This window comes from Leptodactylus fuscus, chromosome 1, assembly GCF_031893055.1.
Source record: "Leptodactylus fuscus isolate aLepFus1 chromosome 1, aLepFus1.hap2, whole genome shotgun sequence".
NCBI lineage: Eukaryota > Metazoa > Chordata > Amphibia > Anura > Leptodactylidae > Leptodactylus > Leptodactylus fuscus.
The window spans coordinates 247,286,856-247,306,810 of NC_134265.1; the positions used below are offsets into that span (position 1 = coordinate 247,286,856).

The 19,955-nt window shown below is 38.5% G+C and overlaps 1 protein-coding gene across 1 annotated transcript in view; it reads left to right on the forward strand.

Annotated features, from left to right (window-relative positions):
* The window catches only part of GRID2 (glutamate ionotropic receptor delta type subunit 2), a 952,324-nt gene that overhangs the window by 776,182 nt on the left and 156,187 nt on the right, over positions 1–19,955 (forward strand). The window contains exon 11 of the mRNA XM_075285407.1: positions 860–1,172. Coding sequence (XP_075141508.1) covers positions 860–1,172 — 313 coding nt within the window. The remainder of the gene's footprint in view (positions 1–859; positions 1,173–19,955) is intronic.

Genomic DNA, 19,955 nt, shown 5'->3' on the forward strand with positions numbered 1-19,955 from the left:
GTGAAATAGCACATGTCTAATACCACTTAGACAGCTAAAAGGTCTCTTTGTGGCCCGGCAGCCAACTTTTAAAGTTCAAGTAGTTATTTTCACTGCCTATTACACTATATAATGGCATGTCAAATAAGGGATAAAAGGAACACAAATGGCTTTCAAAATGTATTGCAACCGTAGAAGCGTGGAAAAATAGCATGCATCTATTGGTACTTAAATGAACTTACTCATACTGTTTACCTTTTATTGACATTTTTATAGTAACTTAAATAGTTAAATGACATTGTTACATTGTTATAATAATTGTTTTAATACATGTTGAAAGATGACCTTCACTCAATCCACTAACTACAGATTTGTATTCTTATAATAGCCAAAGTTTTACTGATTCTGGCAGGCTTAGAATATTTTCTCAAGCCTCCATTGTTCTGAGCAATAAGTGCAGTTAATGCCTGATATGATTAAACTAGTGGGTGGTCTTAGGCAGGAGCAGAAGTGGGGGTGTGATTCACAGTTACAGCCCCAATTAAGCACCCTTGTCTGCTTCTGTTTGACACCACCCACCTTATAATAGAGAATCTAATTATCATATTAGGCACCAAAACCAACTGCAGGGATTGCTCGGGGATGGTGGTGGGTAGAGAAAAAACACAACGGTGCAGGAATGAGTGGAGCAGTGCTTATTAAAGTATACAAATAACTGGAGGGTGTGAAAGGTCTTCTATAAATACAATAATTTGGAGACTGTCAAAACGTTAGAAAATTATTAGTGTCACACATCTATTCATGTTGGATATTAATGTGATTTTTTTTTTTACTATGACAAACAACGGGTTACTTTTTTTGTTGTCTTCTTTTTATAAAGAGAGCTGACATGGGGATTTCTGCCTTGACTATCACACCTGACCGAGAGAATGTAGTAGACTTCACAACTCGATATATGGATTACTCTGTGGGAGTTCTGTTGAAAAAAGCTGAGAAAACCGTGGACATGTTTGCCTGCTTAGCACCATTTGATCTATCCCTGTGGGCCTGTATCGCTGGAACTGTTCTTTTGGTAGGACTTCTTGTCTACCTGTTAAACTGGCTTAACCCTCCACGCCTGCAGATGGGATCTATGACCTCTACAACACTTTACAACTCCATGTGGTTTGTTTATGGATCTTTTGTTCAACAAGGTACGTTTTAATTCTCTTAAATATCTACCATATCCTTCCATAACTGATGTGAAGCTATATTTTCTTGTTGTTGAAATAGAACTCTTTGATAGCACAGAATTTGATATTGTTTATATCAGGTTTTCATCAACTATTTTTAATCAAATTTTTGGTGGTCTTTTTAAAAAATTGCTGAAATTTAGTAATTTTATGCTTGACACTGAGCCTTAAAGCAATCTAAGCCTTACTCTTCTCTAGAGATCACTTTATTTAGGTGCACAAATAGTTGTCGGACAAACATTTGTTCAGTCCAGACAATGACCTTTCCTTCTGGCTCTCCGGATCGGCTCACCCAAGAGTGCAGTAGCCATACTTCATTATTATCACTACATAGATCAACATAGAAAGGTGATAACAATATATAGATAACATAGGATCTCATCATTGGCAACAAGTGAGATAACCTTCTTCCTAAAGTTTGCTATATTCATATGGCTGCAATAAAGTGAATCCTGAAACTGTTCTTTGCAACTCACAACATTAGGTCAAACAAGATTAATGTCTCCATAATCATATACAGAAAATAGAATAAAAAATTAAATTCCCAATATCCATTAACTGAGTTTACTACTTATTTCTAAAACAGGAGAACCAGTTGCCCATTCATGGCAAATAAGGAACTAGGCATGCAATTTTATAATATCGTAAAGCCTAAGGGAGATATGGAAACACACAACTGTATGTTACTGTGATCAAAGGGCTGTTTGGTGTAGATGTAGACTCCCATTTACTGTGGCCTTCCATTGGAAATTACATTTTACAATTTAAAGTTATTAATATTCTAATAAAAGGATGTAGTGAAACCAAGGAGCTGATCATTCATTGTGACTGTATTTTCATGCACAAGAGGTGGACAATACTCCATAGATAGAGTAGAGTTTTATTGCTCTTGACAAACCTGCTATTCTCAATTAGCTTGGTCTCCTGATAGGCTATGTCTACACATCAGCTCTTTTGTTTGAAAATGACCTTTACATAAATTGTGTAATGAATATAATGTAGAAGTTCATTTTTGACTTACATACATTATTGGCTCTAAAAGGGAATCTGTCACCATGACAGACCTATTTAAATTAGTGTGAAATTCTGATAGAGTTATAATATAATTACACCCAGGAAAGAGCTGCTTCTGTGGACTGGAATCACATGATGTTTATCAACGTGGCAGATTTTAATTGGCTGAGAAGAATCATGTGATACTATCTATATATCCAAACAATTTTGAGTCCTACACACTACTAGAGATGAGCGAGTAGTGAAATATTCGAAAATTCAAAATTCGATTCGAGTAGACCTCAATATTCGACTATTCGACCGAATATCGAATCCCATTATAGTCTATGGAAAAAAATGCTCATTTCAGGGAAACTAAAATTCTACTAATTGAAGTCACCAAGTCCACAATGACACGTCAGGAAATGATGTCAACATCTCTGAAATGCAACTGGGACAGCAGGGGACGCATGCCTGGGTGCATCTAACATGCCCAAGTCCCAGTATTATTGTTAATATTATTATTGCTGTTGCTACTGATTTAGCCCGCCAATGACTGTATCCGTTTTTTTTTCCAATGCCCACATTGTCCTACTTCCTGTCCCACCTCCCCTGCATAGTTATTGGTATAAAAAAAAAAGCGCCAGGGAAGTTGGGAGGGGAATAGAATTTTTACTGCGTTTACTGCGTCTTAATCGACCGAATACAAGTATTTCGAATACCGTAGTATTCGATCGAATACCTACTCAATAGAATACTACTCGCTCATCCCTACACAGTACCACATGACCTTTTTCAGACAATCAGCTGTAGGAACCAAGAAGTTCTTTTGATTCAGCTGCCACATCTCTGTTCATTATTTGGTAAATTATATAGTAGCCACTAGAGATGAGCGAGTAGTATTTGATCGAATACCTCCCCTGCATAGGTATTGGTGTAATCGGTCGAATACCACGTGGTAAACACAGTAAAAATTCCATTCCCCTCCCACCTTCCCAGGCGCTTTTTTTACACCAATACCTATACAGGGAAGGTATTCGATAGAATATTACTCGCTCATCTCTAGTAGCCCCCTAATGTCACCCTACTAGACATCATACTGGTGTCCTTATTTTATTTGTATTTTATTTTTATGTTATAGTGGTGAATTCTCTTTAATAACTTCCATCTTTTTGGATAATGAGAAAGTTGTTTCTATAGTTATTATTATATAAGACGAAAACTATATGAAATACTAGTCATGACACCATGTGTACAGACATTACCTTCTTTACGAGTCTTAATTGCTAAATCTTCACTGCTTATACCTCGAAGGTGTTTACTTGCAAGTTCAATACAAACATAATTGTTTCTTTTCTTTCATTTTTTTTCTGCATGTTTATTGGATATGAGAAAAGATAACAGCAGGGCTATAATCTGGAATATGACAGTTGAGTCAGAGAGGAAAAAACAACAGAAAATGAAATAGGACAACTACTCGGAGAACTGTACTGTATAGTGAAGAGATCTAATCATAAACTCCCATTAGGCTACCAAATATCAGTGTGGTATTGAAATACTTTCATTAGTATTGTCATCTAATATTTCACTTTCAGTTTATACGTAACACAAACTTTATTTGCTAAATCTCTACTGTTTACTGACCCAAGACCATGTGGGAATAGTAGAATAATTGAAAGTGACAGACACATAATGTAATTGCATTTTTTTTTCCTCCTGAGTTAAATCTTTTTTTTTTTTTTTTTTTTCACTTGCTTGAGACTTCTAAGACTTGTGTGTTGCAAAATATCACAGTCAATATCTTTTCTAATGAAGGCAGTGTAAACAGACTAGCTTACCTTTTTAAGAAAATATATAGTGCACACAAGGACAAAACATAGGGAGGCGGATGTTGCTGCCCTGGTATTATATCAACCAGATGCAGATGGACATGGAAATTTAAGTTTATCTGGACAATGCATGAGCAAATACATTCCAGAAATGTTTTGTACAGATAAACTTTCATATCCATCCACATCTGGTTGGTCTAGGCCAGGGGCAGGAAGCCCCTGGGGCCATAATCTGTGGCCCACATTCTTCCACATGGTTCTGCTGATCCAGAAAAGAGAGCCCTCACCCTGTCCCAAAGCTTCCCAAGTTTGTAGGCTGGAAACCTGCAGCCTACAAGCTTGGGACAGCTCCAATTTATATAGTTACCTCTCTGTTCCCTGGTACCTTCCACTTTCTTCTCATGCTCCAAACACTCTTCTATGACATTTGTGAACCTGGAGCAGAGGAAGAAAACACACCCGGGAGCAGTGAAGTAAATACTAGCTGGGGACCACTGGTGATGGACAATAAACTATGTGGGTCTATTGTATGTAGGTCCATTTAACTATGTGGGATCAATGCTGGTGGGGACATTAAACTGTGTAGGGCCACTGCTTGGGGACATTAAACTGTATGGGGCCACTGCTGCAGGAAATTAAACTGTATGGGGCCACTGGTGGGGCAAATTTGCATTGTACAGAATTTGGAAGCAATGCAGCCCATTAACTTCAAACCTTTTTATGGACAGCCTATTTGCCTGGTTTGAAACCCTTGGTATAGGATTTTTTTCTCCTTATGTTCACTGTTCTACACTCAATAGTGATCATACTGTCTGAGATCAGGGGGAGTACAGTAGTCATCCTTTTAGTCTGTTACTACATAACTACACTAACACTGTGCCTATATTGGAACCTTAATCTGATTTTTGTACATGGGACTTTATGGTGCACTCTCTATTTTTTATTTCTTAAAAGATAATATATAAACATATAGTATCTAAACATGACAGTCTCTATTTATCTATTTATATACCTATTGTTTTCTCTGTAAATTAGGGTCCACAAACATTTTAAACAGGGGGCCAGTTCACTGTCTCTCAGACCATTGGAAGGCCAAAATATAGTTTAAAAAAAAATTAAGATTATACACTCCACAGTAGCTCCCCCGACAGTATTATACACTGCCCACCACATTATATTATATGCTCCTCAGTACACCCAACTACACTGTATTATATGCTCCTCAGTATACCCCCACACAGTATTATGTGCATCTCAGTACACCCCCCTACACACATAGTATTATATGCTTTTCAGTACACCCATACACACACACAGTATTATATGCTTTTCAGTACACCCATACACACACACACACACGCAAACACACACACACTATTATACTTACCCATGAAGAGCCGCCACGCACCCTCCTTCTTCTAACTACAAGCACTGACACTATTATACTTACCCATTAAGAGCCGCCACGCACCCTCCTTCTTCTAACTACAAGCACTGATGACTTGTGTCATCATGCCTGCGTGTAAATAGTAAGTCCTGATGTGCAGACAGCCAATCAAAATTCAATAGAAAGACGAGAAATAAATATGACATACTTGTAACTAAAAATTTAATATATTCATTGTATTCTTTTTGGTATGGTAAAATACCAAGCATATTTTGATGGCAGAACTACTTTAAAGCTTATCACTACTTGCTGCAAAATGTTTTACCCAAGCAGAGCTGGTCTTACCATTTGGGTAATAAAATAGTAACTGACTGAAGTGGCCAAAGGAGGTTCATAGTGTAAAACATTTGTGAAGAGAAGAATCTGAAAAGAAATCCAACTGAGAGTGGTTTGGTCAGGGGTGTAACTTGAGGGGTGCAAAAAAGTGCAGTCATATATAAATATAAGTTAAATGCTGCTGAAATGCCTTGTATAATACCTGATTCAAGGTATTATATCTATGATGGGTAGTTTGGGATTCATGACCATTATTGCTCTGAGGCTCAAACCCAGAGATGTAACATGAAGATCCTGGGACCCAATGCAAAATCTGTACCCATCTCCTCAGCTATAATGTATTGCTTATAATAAAGGTCTACATATATAGAAAAAGACACCTTATAGGGGCATGTGACCCTCTAAACCTCTTCAAGTAACACCCCTGCCAAAACCACTCCCAATCTGCCCCTGTACCCAAGCCACTGTAAATAAAATATTGGTAACATTTTTTTTTTTTTTTACAGATGTAGCAAAGTTTAACATTGCAACTTATGTGTTATCTACAGTATTGCAGAAGGTCTTATAAAGAGTTTTTCAAAAAGTCGTTTGTGACAAAATATTATGGCACAGCAGGATATCAATATAATGTTAAGATTTTCAAAATCAGTTTTTTCATGTTATTCTCTATTCTCTAGTCTTAATAAAAACACAATTAGATGATAGATAGATAGATAGATAGATAGATAGATAGATAGATAGATAGAATAGATTAATATTAGTATCATACACTCAGTATTGGACAGAATTGTTTCATTCTTAAGCGGCATTCACACTACCACCGCTGTCTGCCCTGGGGTTTCCATCGTAAACCCTGGGGAAACTGGACAGGGGACGACTTGCCATCAGTCAGCTTTAACGCCCATTCATTTGTATGGATTTTTAAAGGTGACCATCGGTGTCTGTATGCGGCCTCTCTGCCTGGAAACCGTTTTTTTGTTTTTTTTTGCATGGACACAAAGTCCTGCATATACGTTTTTGTGTCCATGTAAAAAAAAAAAAATGGTTTCCAGGTGGAGAGGCCGTATACGGACACCAGCAGTCACCTTTAAAAACCCATTGAATGGGTTTTTAAGGTGACCACTGGCAAACCGTCCCCTGTCTAGTACCCCTGGGATTTATGACTGGAACCCCAGGGGCAGACAGCAGCGGCAGTGTGTACACCTCTTTAAGGCACTTAGAGCGGTTAGTGGAATCTGGATAATTCCACAAATAAAAAATACCCTTGACAACGACCACTGGAGCTGGGTTGGCAAAGAAACAGCTAGCACCACCCCTTGATTATTGTATGCCTTAATAATGATATAAATAGAATCATGTTTATTTATGAGATATATGGAGATACACTGACGTAATTACATTAGTACTATATGTTTTTTATATGTGCAACTTGTATTAGCACCCGTTTATTGATTTGATTTTCTTATTGTCACTTTTAATCAGATCTGAGGAAAGGGTGGTGCTAACTGTTTGGCACCGATACCCCGAAACATGTCATCTGATATCAAAAAAAGTTGTTTCTTTGCCAACCTGGCTCCAGTGGTTGTTGTCAAGGGTGTGTGCGCGCCAACCGGATTTTTCATTTGTGGAATTATCCAGATTCCACTAACCGCTTTAGCTACACAACAGCATTTCCACAAGGGGAGCTGTTTTTTCCAGGTTGTGGCGACTCCCAAACTTGGCTATACAGCCTCAAAAACTCTGCAGCATATCCACAAAAGGTGAAGTGGGAGGTGCGTGTTCCCTAGAGGAGGAATCACGTAACCAACCATACCATTACCAGTTCCACTTCCCAGTGAAAAGTAAGCGCGGTTTCTTCTTATGTTTTTTTTTCCTCAAAACATACATCTTTAAGGCACTTGATTGTTTCCCTATTGCTATTTGCTTGGAATATTGAACGTTGTATTTTTTTTTTCAGTTTCCACTTTGCTAGTTGCTTCCTATGAGTAGGAAGCAACTAGGTAGGGGGCTTTATAAGTATTCCTGACATTACTATTAAAATAATTTAAACTTATTTATATGCTATTTTTTTTCTCAAAAGAATGATTGATGTGTGTGTGAAATTTCTTAATTTAATAATACTGACAGCACTGCTACTCATCTAGCGTGCAAATTAGGCAACTAGAAAAGATTTCTCCATGGATAATAAGGTCAATGTTATTTGCAGTATACTCTCCTAAGAATTATACACAGAATGTCACAAGTGATTTCCTTTTATATTTAATAGACATCAAGATTTGTGTTAAGGAGAAACCATTGTCAGAAAACAACTTCCCTCTACTGTTGTGTGTCCATAGAGATGAACGAGTATATTTGATCGAATACCTCCCCTGCATAGTTTTTGGTGTAAAAAAAAGCGCCAGGGAAGGTGGGAGGGGAATCGAATATTTACTGTGTGGTATTCGACCGAGTACACAAATAACTATGCAAAGGGAGGTATTCGATCGAATACTACTTACTCATCTTATTGAACATTAAAGTATGCCAGGCTGATGGATACAAGCCAAACACTTTTTATTTGAGCTTTTTGCTCATCTCTAGTTTAGATGATGTTTTATAGATACTTAGTCACTAAAATCATAAAGAATAGCAATAATCAATAAAAGGTCTCTCAAACTTTTGGCAAGATATTTACCTAAAAATATTTCTCAAAGTAAATTAAAAACCCTTCTGGAAGAAAGTCTGTTCACTTCTTTCCTGAAAATTCACACTATAACAAATCAAGAAGTGTTTACTCAAGAAATACACATGCTTGCAAACGGTGTAAAATAGTTAACATAAAATTTGCGTTAAAAATTTAGAGCTGTAATACATACAATCTGTACTGAGTTATCAATCCCCTTATTGTTTTCACACACAATGTGTCACACACAGTATTATTCTTCGTTTTTTTAACTAGTTTCTTTTCGACTCTTTTCATTTCCTTATTTCACTATAAAATAAAATTGAAAGCATGATTGGTAGAGCTGTAAGAACTTAGACATCAACTGATCCTAAGAATGAGGGTGATAAGACGTGTGTGGTCACTATTAAATGAATGAGTGGTAATAAAAAGGGGAGCCTGTTCCTTGTCTTCCATACATCATAGTGGAGAATAACCATACATGCAAGAACTGGGACCAATGTTCCATCATTCTTTGGATAGTAGAGAGTCTAAGTGACACGCCAGAAGCCTAAATCCAGAAAGCGCAGTTAATATTTCAGAAGCTCAACAGCCACATAATGGACGTTATTTGTTCCTGTGCCAGTCTCTTTATTTAGAGATCAGCAATGGAGATATAGATCAGAAAGGATGACAGATATGCCAGGAATTCAAGACTGCCTCACTGAATCTTATTTGGTATTATTGGTTGTCAAGATCTACATGTAAAATGTCTGACATATGCCTATACTGCCAAGCCGCATTGTAAATAGTCTGGTGCTATGCCATAAATCATTCCTATGAGCCTTTACCCCAACTAGACAATTTGTTGATACCGCCACATCTTTAGAAATATAAACTGATAGTAAATTGTTCCTCGCCAAATGAAAGTTTAATTTTTAACTTTTTTCAATTTAAGTTTATTGAGCAATGTTTTCTGTTTTTCATAATTAACCATAATTTTTTAATTTTATCTTTAGCTATACAGGGAGTATTGTTTGCAGGGCAAGTTGCACTGTGCAATTCTATAATATGTACTGAATCTGGAAAAATATCAGAATGAAGTAGAGTTAGAAAAAATACTGCCTTTGTACAATTTTCTTATGGGTTTTTGTTTGTATGATGTTTACCTATATTCTGCCAAATTTAGATAGTTTTTGTTAAGGTTGTGTAAGGAAACTTTTTTGTGGGGCAAGTTGTATTTTTTATTTATACCATTTTGAGGATTGCCTGACATTTTTATCACTTTTTATTCATTTTTTGGGGGGAGGGGGAGGTGAAATGGTAGAAAAGAAGCAATTAGGCCATTTTGATTTTTTCCCGCTCTAGCTTTCCTATGGGATAAATATTTTTAGAAGTTTATAGTTCAGGCATGATCAGATGCACAGATACTTAATGTGTTTACTTTGTTTTCTTTATTTCTATATGTGGTCTGGGAAGAGCTTATATTTTTGAAGATTTTGAAATTCTATTTGTTAACCTTTATTTTTAGACCCTCTATTGGACTAGAATCGCAGGGGTCTGGTGAAACATACAATATGCTACAATACTATGTATAATGTATTCACTGGTATTACATGATAGAAGCTCAGTAATTACAAGCCTGGGAGTATTCATTAGCTTCTCAATTGCAATGGTATTGGGTCATTCTTCCTGAATCTCAGACCCAGGGATGATAATCTTCCTTTAGATTATGGACCCACTTAGCAGGCAGTAGTGAAAATAGTGCTGCGGGAAAATATTTGACGGAAATGCATCACAATTTTTACCACAGTACTTTTCACCGAAAGTCCACAGAGTCTTCCTCTTCCTCACATACCACAAAAGCATCTGAAAAGTTATTACCAAATAGACTGTCATTGTGGGGATCACTTTTCTGTTCAAATTTTAATCTGCATAAAAAGTTGACTGTCGACATTAAAGAGGAGCTTTCATGTCTGTGGACACATGCAGTTTTATATTCCGCTAGAAAACCGACAGTGCGCTGTATTCAGCGCACTATTGGCTTTCCCGTTGTGTGCCCTGGGACTGGAGCTAATCTATGAAATCAGTTATGAAATCTGTTCCAAAATCAGAACAATGTGTGGGCATGACTTGCAGCTCTGCAGACTGCAAGCTTGTGAATTCAGCTCTAGAGTGTAATCCTGACTTTAATTTAAGATCAGTGCAAAATACTACAAGTAATGTTACTCATTTAGTTTCATTCCATAAATGATCTAAAAAGGTTTATTCCCTTGTGAAAAGGATTTTTTGTTATCTATCCTTTACAGAATCCATAACAAAACCCAGATTAGGTCCTACTTGTCTAAATTACGTGCAATTCATTAATGTTTTCTTATGGAATTTATTATATTTAATGGCTTTTTAAAAGCACCTGGAAAATCCATCCAATTCTAATTACATACAGAAAATGTTATACTGCCAACATCATTTTTGTGAAATAATTACTAAAAAAACTCTGTAGATCTAAAAGACGTTTCTTCAATAGAAATTAATTTCATGATAAAATACTGTTTAAGAGAGATGTGAAGAGGAAGTGATGCGGAAAATTGGAATATGAGCTTGCTGAATTGAGGTTAAATATTTGATTGTCTCATGTTTATTACAAATTTATATTACTATAAAATAGATATTACAAAATGTGTTTCAAACAAATCCAACCACCGGATTCTTGAAAATGTCAGTTCGTAACTAACTAAACCAATATCTATGTAAAGTCTGATACTTAGGAACTTAGAATTAGTTCCTACAGGGTTGTGGGCATCAGGTCTCAACCATATCATTATAATGAGAAGAACTTTGGACCTTCCATAACTTTCATGATGAAGTGAGTTCAAGCCATATAAAGACATCACTAACCACACATCAGCGCTCTCTGTTTCATCATTACCTTTAGGCAGAAATCTAAATTCTGCACTATAAGAAGTTATATGTCTGCAAAGCAGATGACCTGGAGATGTAACATTATATACACCATCATTTTTACACTGTTAAATGTACTTGTAAAATCTGAACCTTCAAGTGTGTAGATAATTGTCATGAAGACATGACCTCTAAGACACACTCAGCTGAAGTTGGAAGAAGCAGTTACGAGATTTTTTCTCCAAAATAATATTATCGATACAGTGACAATCAGATTAGCCGACTGGACTGGACTGGCCTGCCCAAAGCCCAGACTTGAACCCTATTGATTTGGATCGCCAAACTTTTATAGATTATTCTTTGCATAGGCCATAAAAAACTGAAGCTTCCCCCTGCATATATCAGCTATTTGGGGTTGGTTTTGATATCCATACTATATGATGCATGAAGCTGGAAGAAGAAAGCTCAGTGTTCTGTATACTGGCCAAGAGGATAAGCTAAACCATAACAAAAACACCCATTAAGGTTGAAAGCCTACCTTGCAAAAAATTCAAAAAACACTGTATTTTACAGTACCTTCAAAGTGAATGGGATTCTGGCTAATCTCATCCACACTTTTCAGAAAATAATCTGCAGCAGAAAAGCTGCATTTTAAAAAACGCCTGCATTTTTGAAAATTGTTGCACGTCTATTATAATAATGTAGCAGGTAACAGCTTATTTAACCTCATGGCAGCTGCTGCAGGTGATATAGCGGTACTTACACCACTGCTGAAAGTTTACATTACACCAAACGATAAAATAGAGAAATTATTAAACATTTAATCAGAATCAGTAATCCTTTATTGTGGTTGCTTTACAGCATGAGATACTATATCATTGTACACTATTCTTACATTGTTTATCATTACAAATTGTGACATCACTGTATTGCCATTGCTGTCCATAACATCACTTAGTGCATCTTTCTTGTGTTGGAATAAACTATGGCCATCATCCTTGTATTGTGACATTCATGTGACTATTATTCCTCTACTGTTACTTTCATCATTATTCCTCCTGTGTTATGCTGTCACTAATTTTATGTCAGTGTTTAGACATATCACTGTATTTACAATATTATATAGCTGTATTATTGTGCCTTTCATACTGTCCCTCACATGCGGTTTATATAGTAACAATTAGAAGCAAATATGCCAGTTATAGTGAATATTCTAAATGGATCACTATCGGGAAAAGAGTTTGGGTGTAATAAGCTAAGTATAAATAAACTAAATAAATAAACTAAACATACAATGAAAGTCTGCTACATCAAAAGTAAATAGGATTTTATTTTTTTTTATTTTTTTTATTTATTTATTTATTTATTTTTTTTTTTTTTTTTTTTTTTTTTTTTTTTTGGGGGGGGGGGGGTATGGGTTCATGCTTTAATTCCACCAGATTTCATTCTGGTGTTCAAAATAGCTGCAATTTTGACACATGGCTGATTTTGCTGAGAATTGTGACTTTGATTTTTTGAGACCAACATGTCACTTTTCTGTAGGCTGGCTGATTCATCATAATTGATGAAGAAACTGGCAAACATTATGGCTCAAATCAATGCCAGTTACTGGCTGCCTTAGATTTCAGTTCCTACCACATGGAGGGTAGGAGATGTACCTAAATTACTTACAGAAAAATGTATCGACATCTCAGCTAAGGATCAAGAATGGTGTTGAAAATGGCAGTCTTGATAACTTTCCCCAATTGTTTTGTTAGCCAAGGCATGACTTAGAGAAGAAAGTATTATTTTACCCCTTTATAAAGTAACACAAGACCAGGTTATAGGCAGATTAAGGACACCATTGTAATGGGAGCTGAGAGATAGATGACAGCTAGATAGTAGATGCTTGATTGATAGATGATAGATATAGATAGATAGATAGATAGATAGATAGATAGATAGATAGATATAGATGCTTGATTGATAGATGATAGATATAGATAGATAGATAGATAGATAGATAGATAGATAGATATTCCTTGAAATAATACTCTTATATTTTGACAGAAATTCTAAGTAGTTGCTTCACTCTAAGGATCTGAATAGCTATTTGTAGTAACAAGGTTTCCTACTGAATTTTCTCAGTGTGAAACTTTTATAAGCTAACTATAGTGTTGTCTATCGAAATGAAAGCTTTTGGCAGCTATTTGAGAAATATTCAGGTTTCAGGCTAAGTAGTATTTATGATACTTGCATAAATGTCAGCAGGTAGCATAGTGAATATGGAATGTTTATTTTATAGCCACTTTTCAGACCATTTATTATTAGAAGAAAATAACCATGGTGCTCAATACCCAGCAGGGTGCCCACTAAGGACTTCCGTTTTGCATCCTCTGTATTAAATGCCAAACTCAGTTCTATTTGGTAGGAAGAAAATACTATTTCTAATTGTGAAAATTGCACTTTTATCAGAAGCAGAAGGTTTGTCAGCCTCACAGTAAAGACCTTCCAGTCCATCTAGTGTGTCTTTATATTATTATTTCGCTTTGCTCCTAAGATTATGTATATTTCAGACATGTGTAAATTCTTACTGTAATTTTTCCAACTATTTCTGATGGAAGTTTAGTAAAATACTAGTTCAGTAAAATATTCTCTGATTTTGCTTTTGATTTTTCCGTCCCTCACCCCCGAACAAATTGCTGACTATGCCACTTTGTTTTTGTGTTTAGGTCCTGTATAAAACACTTCACTCCTGAAACTTCTTTACTACTTTATAATACTTAACATATTTAAAACATCACTTTTCATAAAATGTTGCATAAAATAATAGTACAGGGGATTATAAGAAACTTGGTTATATATCTTATGTGAGGAAAATGCTACTTTTTGCTCTTATCAGGCTAAGTTCACATAATGGCTATATATAGTGTTACTCCTCATCAGGAGTGTAACAATCATGGTCGCAGGGAGTGTGACTGCGACCAGGCCCGGCAAGGTACAAGGTGAGGAAAATTAGTCAAACTGATTCGCTCATGCGGATTCCCCATGATAAAGAGCATATCTTACAGGTAAATCACTCCATTAGAGCAAGGGTATTATGGGTCCATGGCGCAAATGGAATTGAACATCCCATTTAAAATAAATGATGGAGTGGGTTAAAGATAGATGTTATACACTATAGACCCAATAAAGCGTAGTATTTGATAGAGATCTGATTCCTCATCACAAGAAACAATGATGCAACCCCCATATACAAAACTCTGCATCCAGTTTGTAGATGTCAATATAGGACTATCCTGTAGACCATCGTATTGGCAAAGGGATTATCTTTTGTGCCGTCAATCCCAACAACTACACAATGTGAAGAGCTACTTACCTGCACGTCTGTCTTCTTCAAACTGTCAAGCTCAAGTGACACAAGATGGCTCAGGTTGAGAACTTACACATTCTATACCAGTTGTGACATCATGGAATGTCTGTGATGTCATGTGCTCTCTGATGTCATGTGGTGTCTACAATGCAGCAGAGCTCTGAACCATAAAACTACATGTACATGATCACATTATAGATATGTAACAACACTGACAGTACCAATATAGAACTATATTACAGTTTAACATGTAATTGCCACGATATATTGTGATACATATCATGACACACATTTAGATTGACTGTGGCTTCAACAGTGTGACAAAAAACGCAGTGTTTTACAATCCATACATTGCATACTCTTGCCAACTGGGCTTAAAGGGGAGTGGCTTTAACCAAAAATTGTGCTTAGGACACTACTTTCCCAGATACCACATCCAAAATGTTGGCAAGCATGTGTTAATACTATGACTGCCTACAGAGGTCACATAAATATGGACCCCACATCATTGCCACAGTGTCCATTTACTGTATGCACAAGAGTCTATTTATAAGATCCCCTCCACCTGATGAAGGCCAAAAGACTGTCCTCTTTGGCCTCTGTCAGGCTGTTATATCTCAGTAACCTTGTTATCTGCTATATGGAATATCACGGCCAGTTACACATGTCATGCGATTAACTTTGGAAAACTATGGGTGATGTATACATCTGTATGTATGTCAATTTCTACTCATTCATAGCATTTTGGGACAAACATAAAAAAACACTGTTACTTACCTCTCCCTGGCTCCGGTACACTCCCTGCAGATCTCTTCAATGTTGAACCAGACATCATGTGATCCAGGCTGACATTGCAATGCATAATGACGCTGGCCTGGGCCCACGTGATGTCTGCTGGATCCCCTAATGCCCGGGAGCCATGCTACCCTGGTAGTTACGCCCCTGGGTGCACTCATATTGAAACGTGCTTATGCAATAAGAGCAGTAATTATTGTGACAATGGTCTTGTCAGCATAAGGGGATAGCTGTGTCTATACAGTCAATACTGACACATCTCTGAACAGACCTCATTTAGTTAAGTCTTTGTCAATTGCTCGTGAATTATGTGAGTATTTGCTTCACTCTGGCATGCCTTTATCTTGATTTTTAATGCAAATTTAATAAATGTTATATTTTACTTATCTCTTCTGACAACACTTTTGGATTTTGTGGATAATCTGAGTTTGAAGTTCGGTTGACCGGTTAGGCTGCCTTCACACGGAGTAACGCCGGGCTTGTAAAAATCCTCATTCACAGCCGTACATGCGAGCGCTGCGGAAGGCTCCCGAACACTTCCAATTCACTTCAATGGGAGCGCTTGTAACGCCGACTTTACAAGCGCTCCCATTGAAGTGAATGGGAAGTGTTCGGGAGCCTTCCGCAGCGCTCGCGTGTATGGCTGTGAATGAGGATTTTTACAAGCCCAGCATTACTCCGTGTGAAGGCAGCCTTACGTGGTTTTGCTACTTATGCTTAAAAAAAATATATATTTCTCAAACTGAAACACTTAGAATCCACTTCAAAAGACTACCTTTTTGAGAAGATCACCCCTTATGTAAAGATTTCCTGTGGCAGATTTTGAGTTCTTTCATATACTGTTCATACTGGCCATTTCCCTTTAGAAGACCACTTATGAATATTAATATTTATTTTTTTTTTTTTTTGTCTCTAAGAGGTTTTGTTGTATGGCAGAAATAGAATAAAATACCTTGATCCCCATCCAACTCCATAAATCTTTCCTTCTTGGTTATTGTCTAATAACATTGCTATGTACATGAGTTAGTTATAGTTAATGCAATCACAACAATTGTTGGAAAGATTTACTGGCATTAAAGAGGACCTTTCATGTCCTCAGGATACATTTGGTTTTATATACCACTAGAAAGCCGACGGTGCATTGAATTCAGTGCACTATTGGCTTTCCTGTTATGTGCCCTCGCTGAAGAGCTATTGATGCCATTACTGTAGCTCTTCAGTGTCAGAAGGGCATTTCTGAGTCCATGATGAACGCCCATTCTGACAGTTGCCTGACATCCCTTCTTTACTGCCCAGCGATGACACTGAGTGGTGAGGAATGCCCCCCCAACAGTATAGGGAGGGTTCAAAGAAAAAAAGACAGCACCGAGCTGCATGGTGAAGTACCGTTTTTGCAGAGGGTCCCTCTCTGTTCGTGGGGAGCAGCCGGGTCCGGAACACCCAAAGATGTTTGAAGATCAGTAACAGGACAAAGGAAGGATCCAACAGGAATCACCAAGGACCACACTCTCACAGGGTTGTAGTGTAAATCCAAATTCTTTATTCAGGTCACAAACACACAACGTACGTTTCGGGGCCAACACCCCTTTGTCAAGTGTTCAAGGACAGGCGCTTACACACTTGCACTAAGTCATGATACAAATAGCAGAACATCTCATAAACACTCCCACTGGAGCCCAGAAATGGGAGTGGTTAGATAGATATGAATAATAAAAATATAAACAAACACATACATGGTGCAATCTGTAATTAAAATATAATAGAATTACTTCCTTAACAAGACTTCTTCTGGGGAAATAACTTAGTGCAAGTGTGTAAGAGTCTGCCCTTTTACACTTGACAAAGTGGTGTTGACCTCGAAACATACGTTGTGTGCTTGTGTTAGGATTGTGCAGCAGGTGCGGCCATGATATGGGTGTCACAGCCTATTCCACTGCACAGTCCAGCATTGCAAGGGTTAACCTTCCTTGCAGCAGCCGGGTGTGGCCACCTACCTGACTGATTGGGGTGTCAGCCAATGTACACTCGGCAAGGGCAGCTGGGCTGTTTCCTTGGGACCGCTCCTTCCCTATTTAAAGGGGGTGGTTTGGACACCCGGTGCTCTAAGATCAATCCTAAAACCTAAATGATGTGTGTGCACAAGCATGGGTTCCAGCCTGAATAATCTTAGTTGTCTCTAGCTAGTAAATGCCCTGAGATAGCAATGCCATTGTTAGTTGGGCAGCATGCTGCTTTGTGTGTTGTGTTGTGAATAACCTCAGTTGGCCTTAGCTAGCTTTACCCCTAAGTCAGTATTCACATTGAAAGTTGGTTTGGCAGTAAGCTGCCTTGTGGGTTGGGTGGAACTGTGGCACACAGGGTTTAGTCGGTCTCTGTCTAGTCCAGGAATTCTGGCTAGACTGTTTTGTTTATTGTAGCGGCTGCTCTGAAGCTGCACAGGTCTCTGTGATTGTAACAGAGCATGCCTGGTTAGTTTAGTTAGCTGGCAGTGACACTAACTGCCAGACCGTGTTCACACCAGAGTGTTTCTGCAGTTCAGAGTCCAGTAGGGCTCCACAGGTTTTTGTTTATTTATTTATTTATTTATTTTAATAAACCCTGCTGACCGCAACAATTTGTGACCTAAATAAAGAATTTGGATTTACACTACAACCCTGTGAGGGTGCGGTCCTTGGTTATTCCTGTTGGATCCTTCCATTGTCCTGTTACTGAGTATAGGGAGGGTGGGAGGGGCTAGTAATGGGCAGGATAGCTAGTCTAAGTGAGACAGTGAGGGTGGGAGGGGCTAGGCTAGTAAGACAATGAGGTTTTTGTAACAGAGTGAGAGAGGAGGAGGGGGGCTGAGTGAGAGGGAGTTAGTGCAGCAGCTACACAGGAAGCTGAACAGCAGGAAGCTAACACCACATAAACAAAGGGAGAGAATGTCAGAAGAAACCAGAGACACCCAGAAATCATTCCAAACACTGCTAAAAGTATATGCGTGTCCATTTCTAGCACTGACAGAACTTTAAAAAAAAAATTAAAAAAAATTCTGCCCGAAAAATCCCTTTAAGGGCTATTACTAGAGATGAGCGAACAGTGTTCTATCGAACACATGTTCGATCGGATATCAGGGTGTTCGCCATGTTCGAATCGAATCGAACACCACGTGGTAAAGTGCGCCAAAATTCGATTCCCCTCCCACCTTCCCTGGCGCCTTTTTTGCACCAATAACAGCGCAGGGGAGGTGGGACAGGAACTACGACACTGGGGGCATTGAAAAAAATTGGAAAAAGTCATTGGCTGCCGAAATCAGGTGACCTCCATTTTAGACGAATAGTGGATTTCAAATCCGGGTCATATGAGAATGTGAACTTTGTGACTATGAGACAGGGATAGCTGTACAGGCAGGGATAGCTAGGGATAACCTTTATTTAGGGGGGAATGTTATTAAAAATAACTTTTTGGGGCTCTATCGGGTGTGTAATTGTGATTTTTGTGAGATAAACTTTTTCCCATAGGGATGCATTGGCCAGCGCTGATTGGCCGAATTCCGTACTCTGGCCAATCAGTGCTGGCCAATGCATTCTATTAGCTTGATGAAGCAGAGTGTGCACAAGGGTTCAAGCGCACCCTCGGCTCTGATGTAGCAGAGCCGAGGCTGCACAAGGGTTCAAGCGCACCCTCGGCTCTGATGTAGGAGAGCCGAGGGTGCACTTGAACCCTTGTGCACCCTCAGCTCTGCTACATCAGAGCCGAGGGTGCGCTTGAACCCTTGTGCACACTCTGCTTCATCAAGCTAATAGAATGCATTGGCCAGCGCTGATTGGCCAATGTATTCTATTAGCCTGATGAAGTAGAGCTGAATGTGTGTGCTAAGCACACACATTCAGCTCTACTTCATCGGGCTAATAGAATGCATTGGCCAGCGCTGATTGGCCAGAGTACGGAACTCGACCAATCAGCGCTGGCTCTGCTGGAGGAGGCGGAGTCTAAGATCGCTCCACACCAGTCTCCATTCAGGTCCGACCTTAGACTCCGCCTCCTCCGGCAGAGCCAGCGCTGATTGGCCGAAGGCTGGCCAATGCATTCCTATGCGAATGCAGAGACTTAGCAGTGCTGAGTCAGTTTTGCTCAACTACACATCTGATGCACACTCGGCACTGCTACATCAGATGTAGCAATCTGATGTAGCAGAGCCGAGGGTGCACTAGAACCCCTGTGCAGACTCAGTTCACGCTAATAGAATGCATTGGCCAGCGCTGATTGGCCAATGCATTCTATTAGCCCGATGAAGTAGAGCTGAATGTGTGTGCTAAGCACACACATTCAGCACTGCTTCATCACGCCAATATAATGCATTAGCCAGTGCTGATTGGCCAGAGTACGGAATTCGGCCAATCAGCGCTGGCTCTGCTGGAGGAGGCGGAGTCTAAGGTCGGACCTGAATGGAGACTGGTGTGGAGCGATCTTAGACTCCGCCTCCTCCAGCAGAGCCAGCGCTGATTGGTCGAGTTCCGTACTCTGGCCA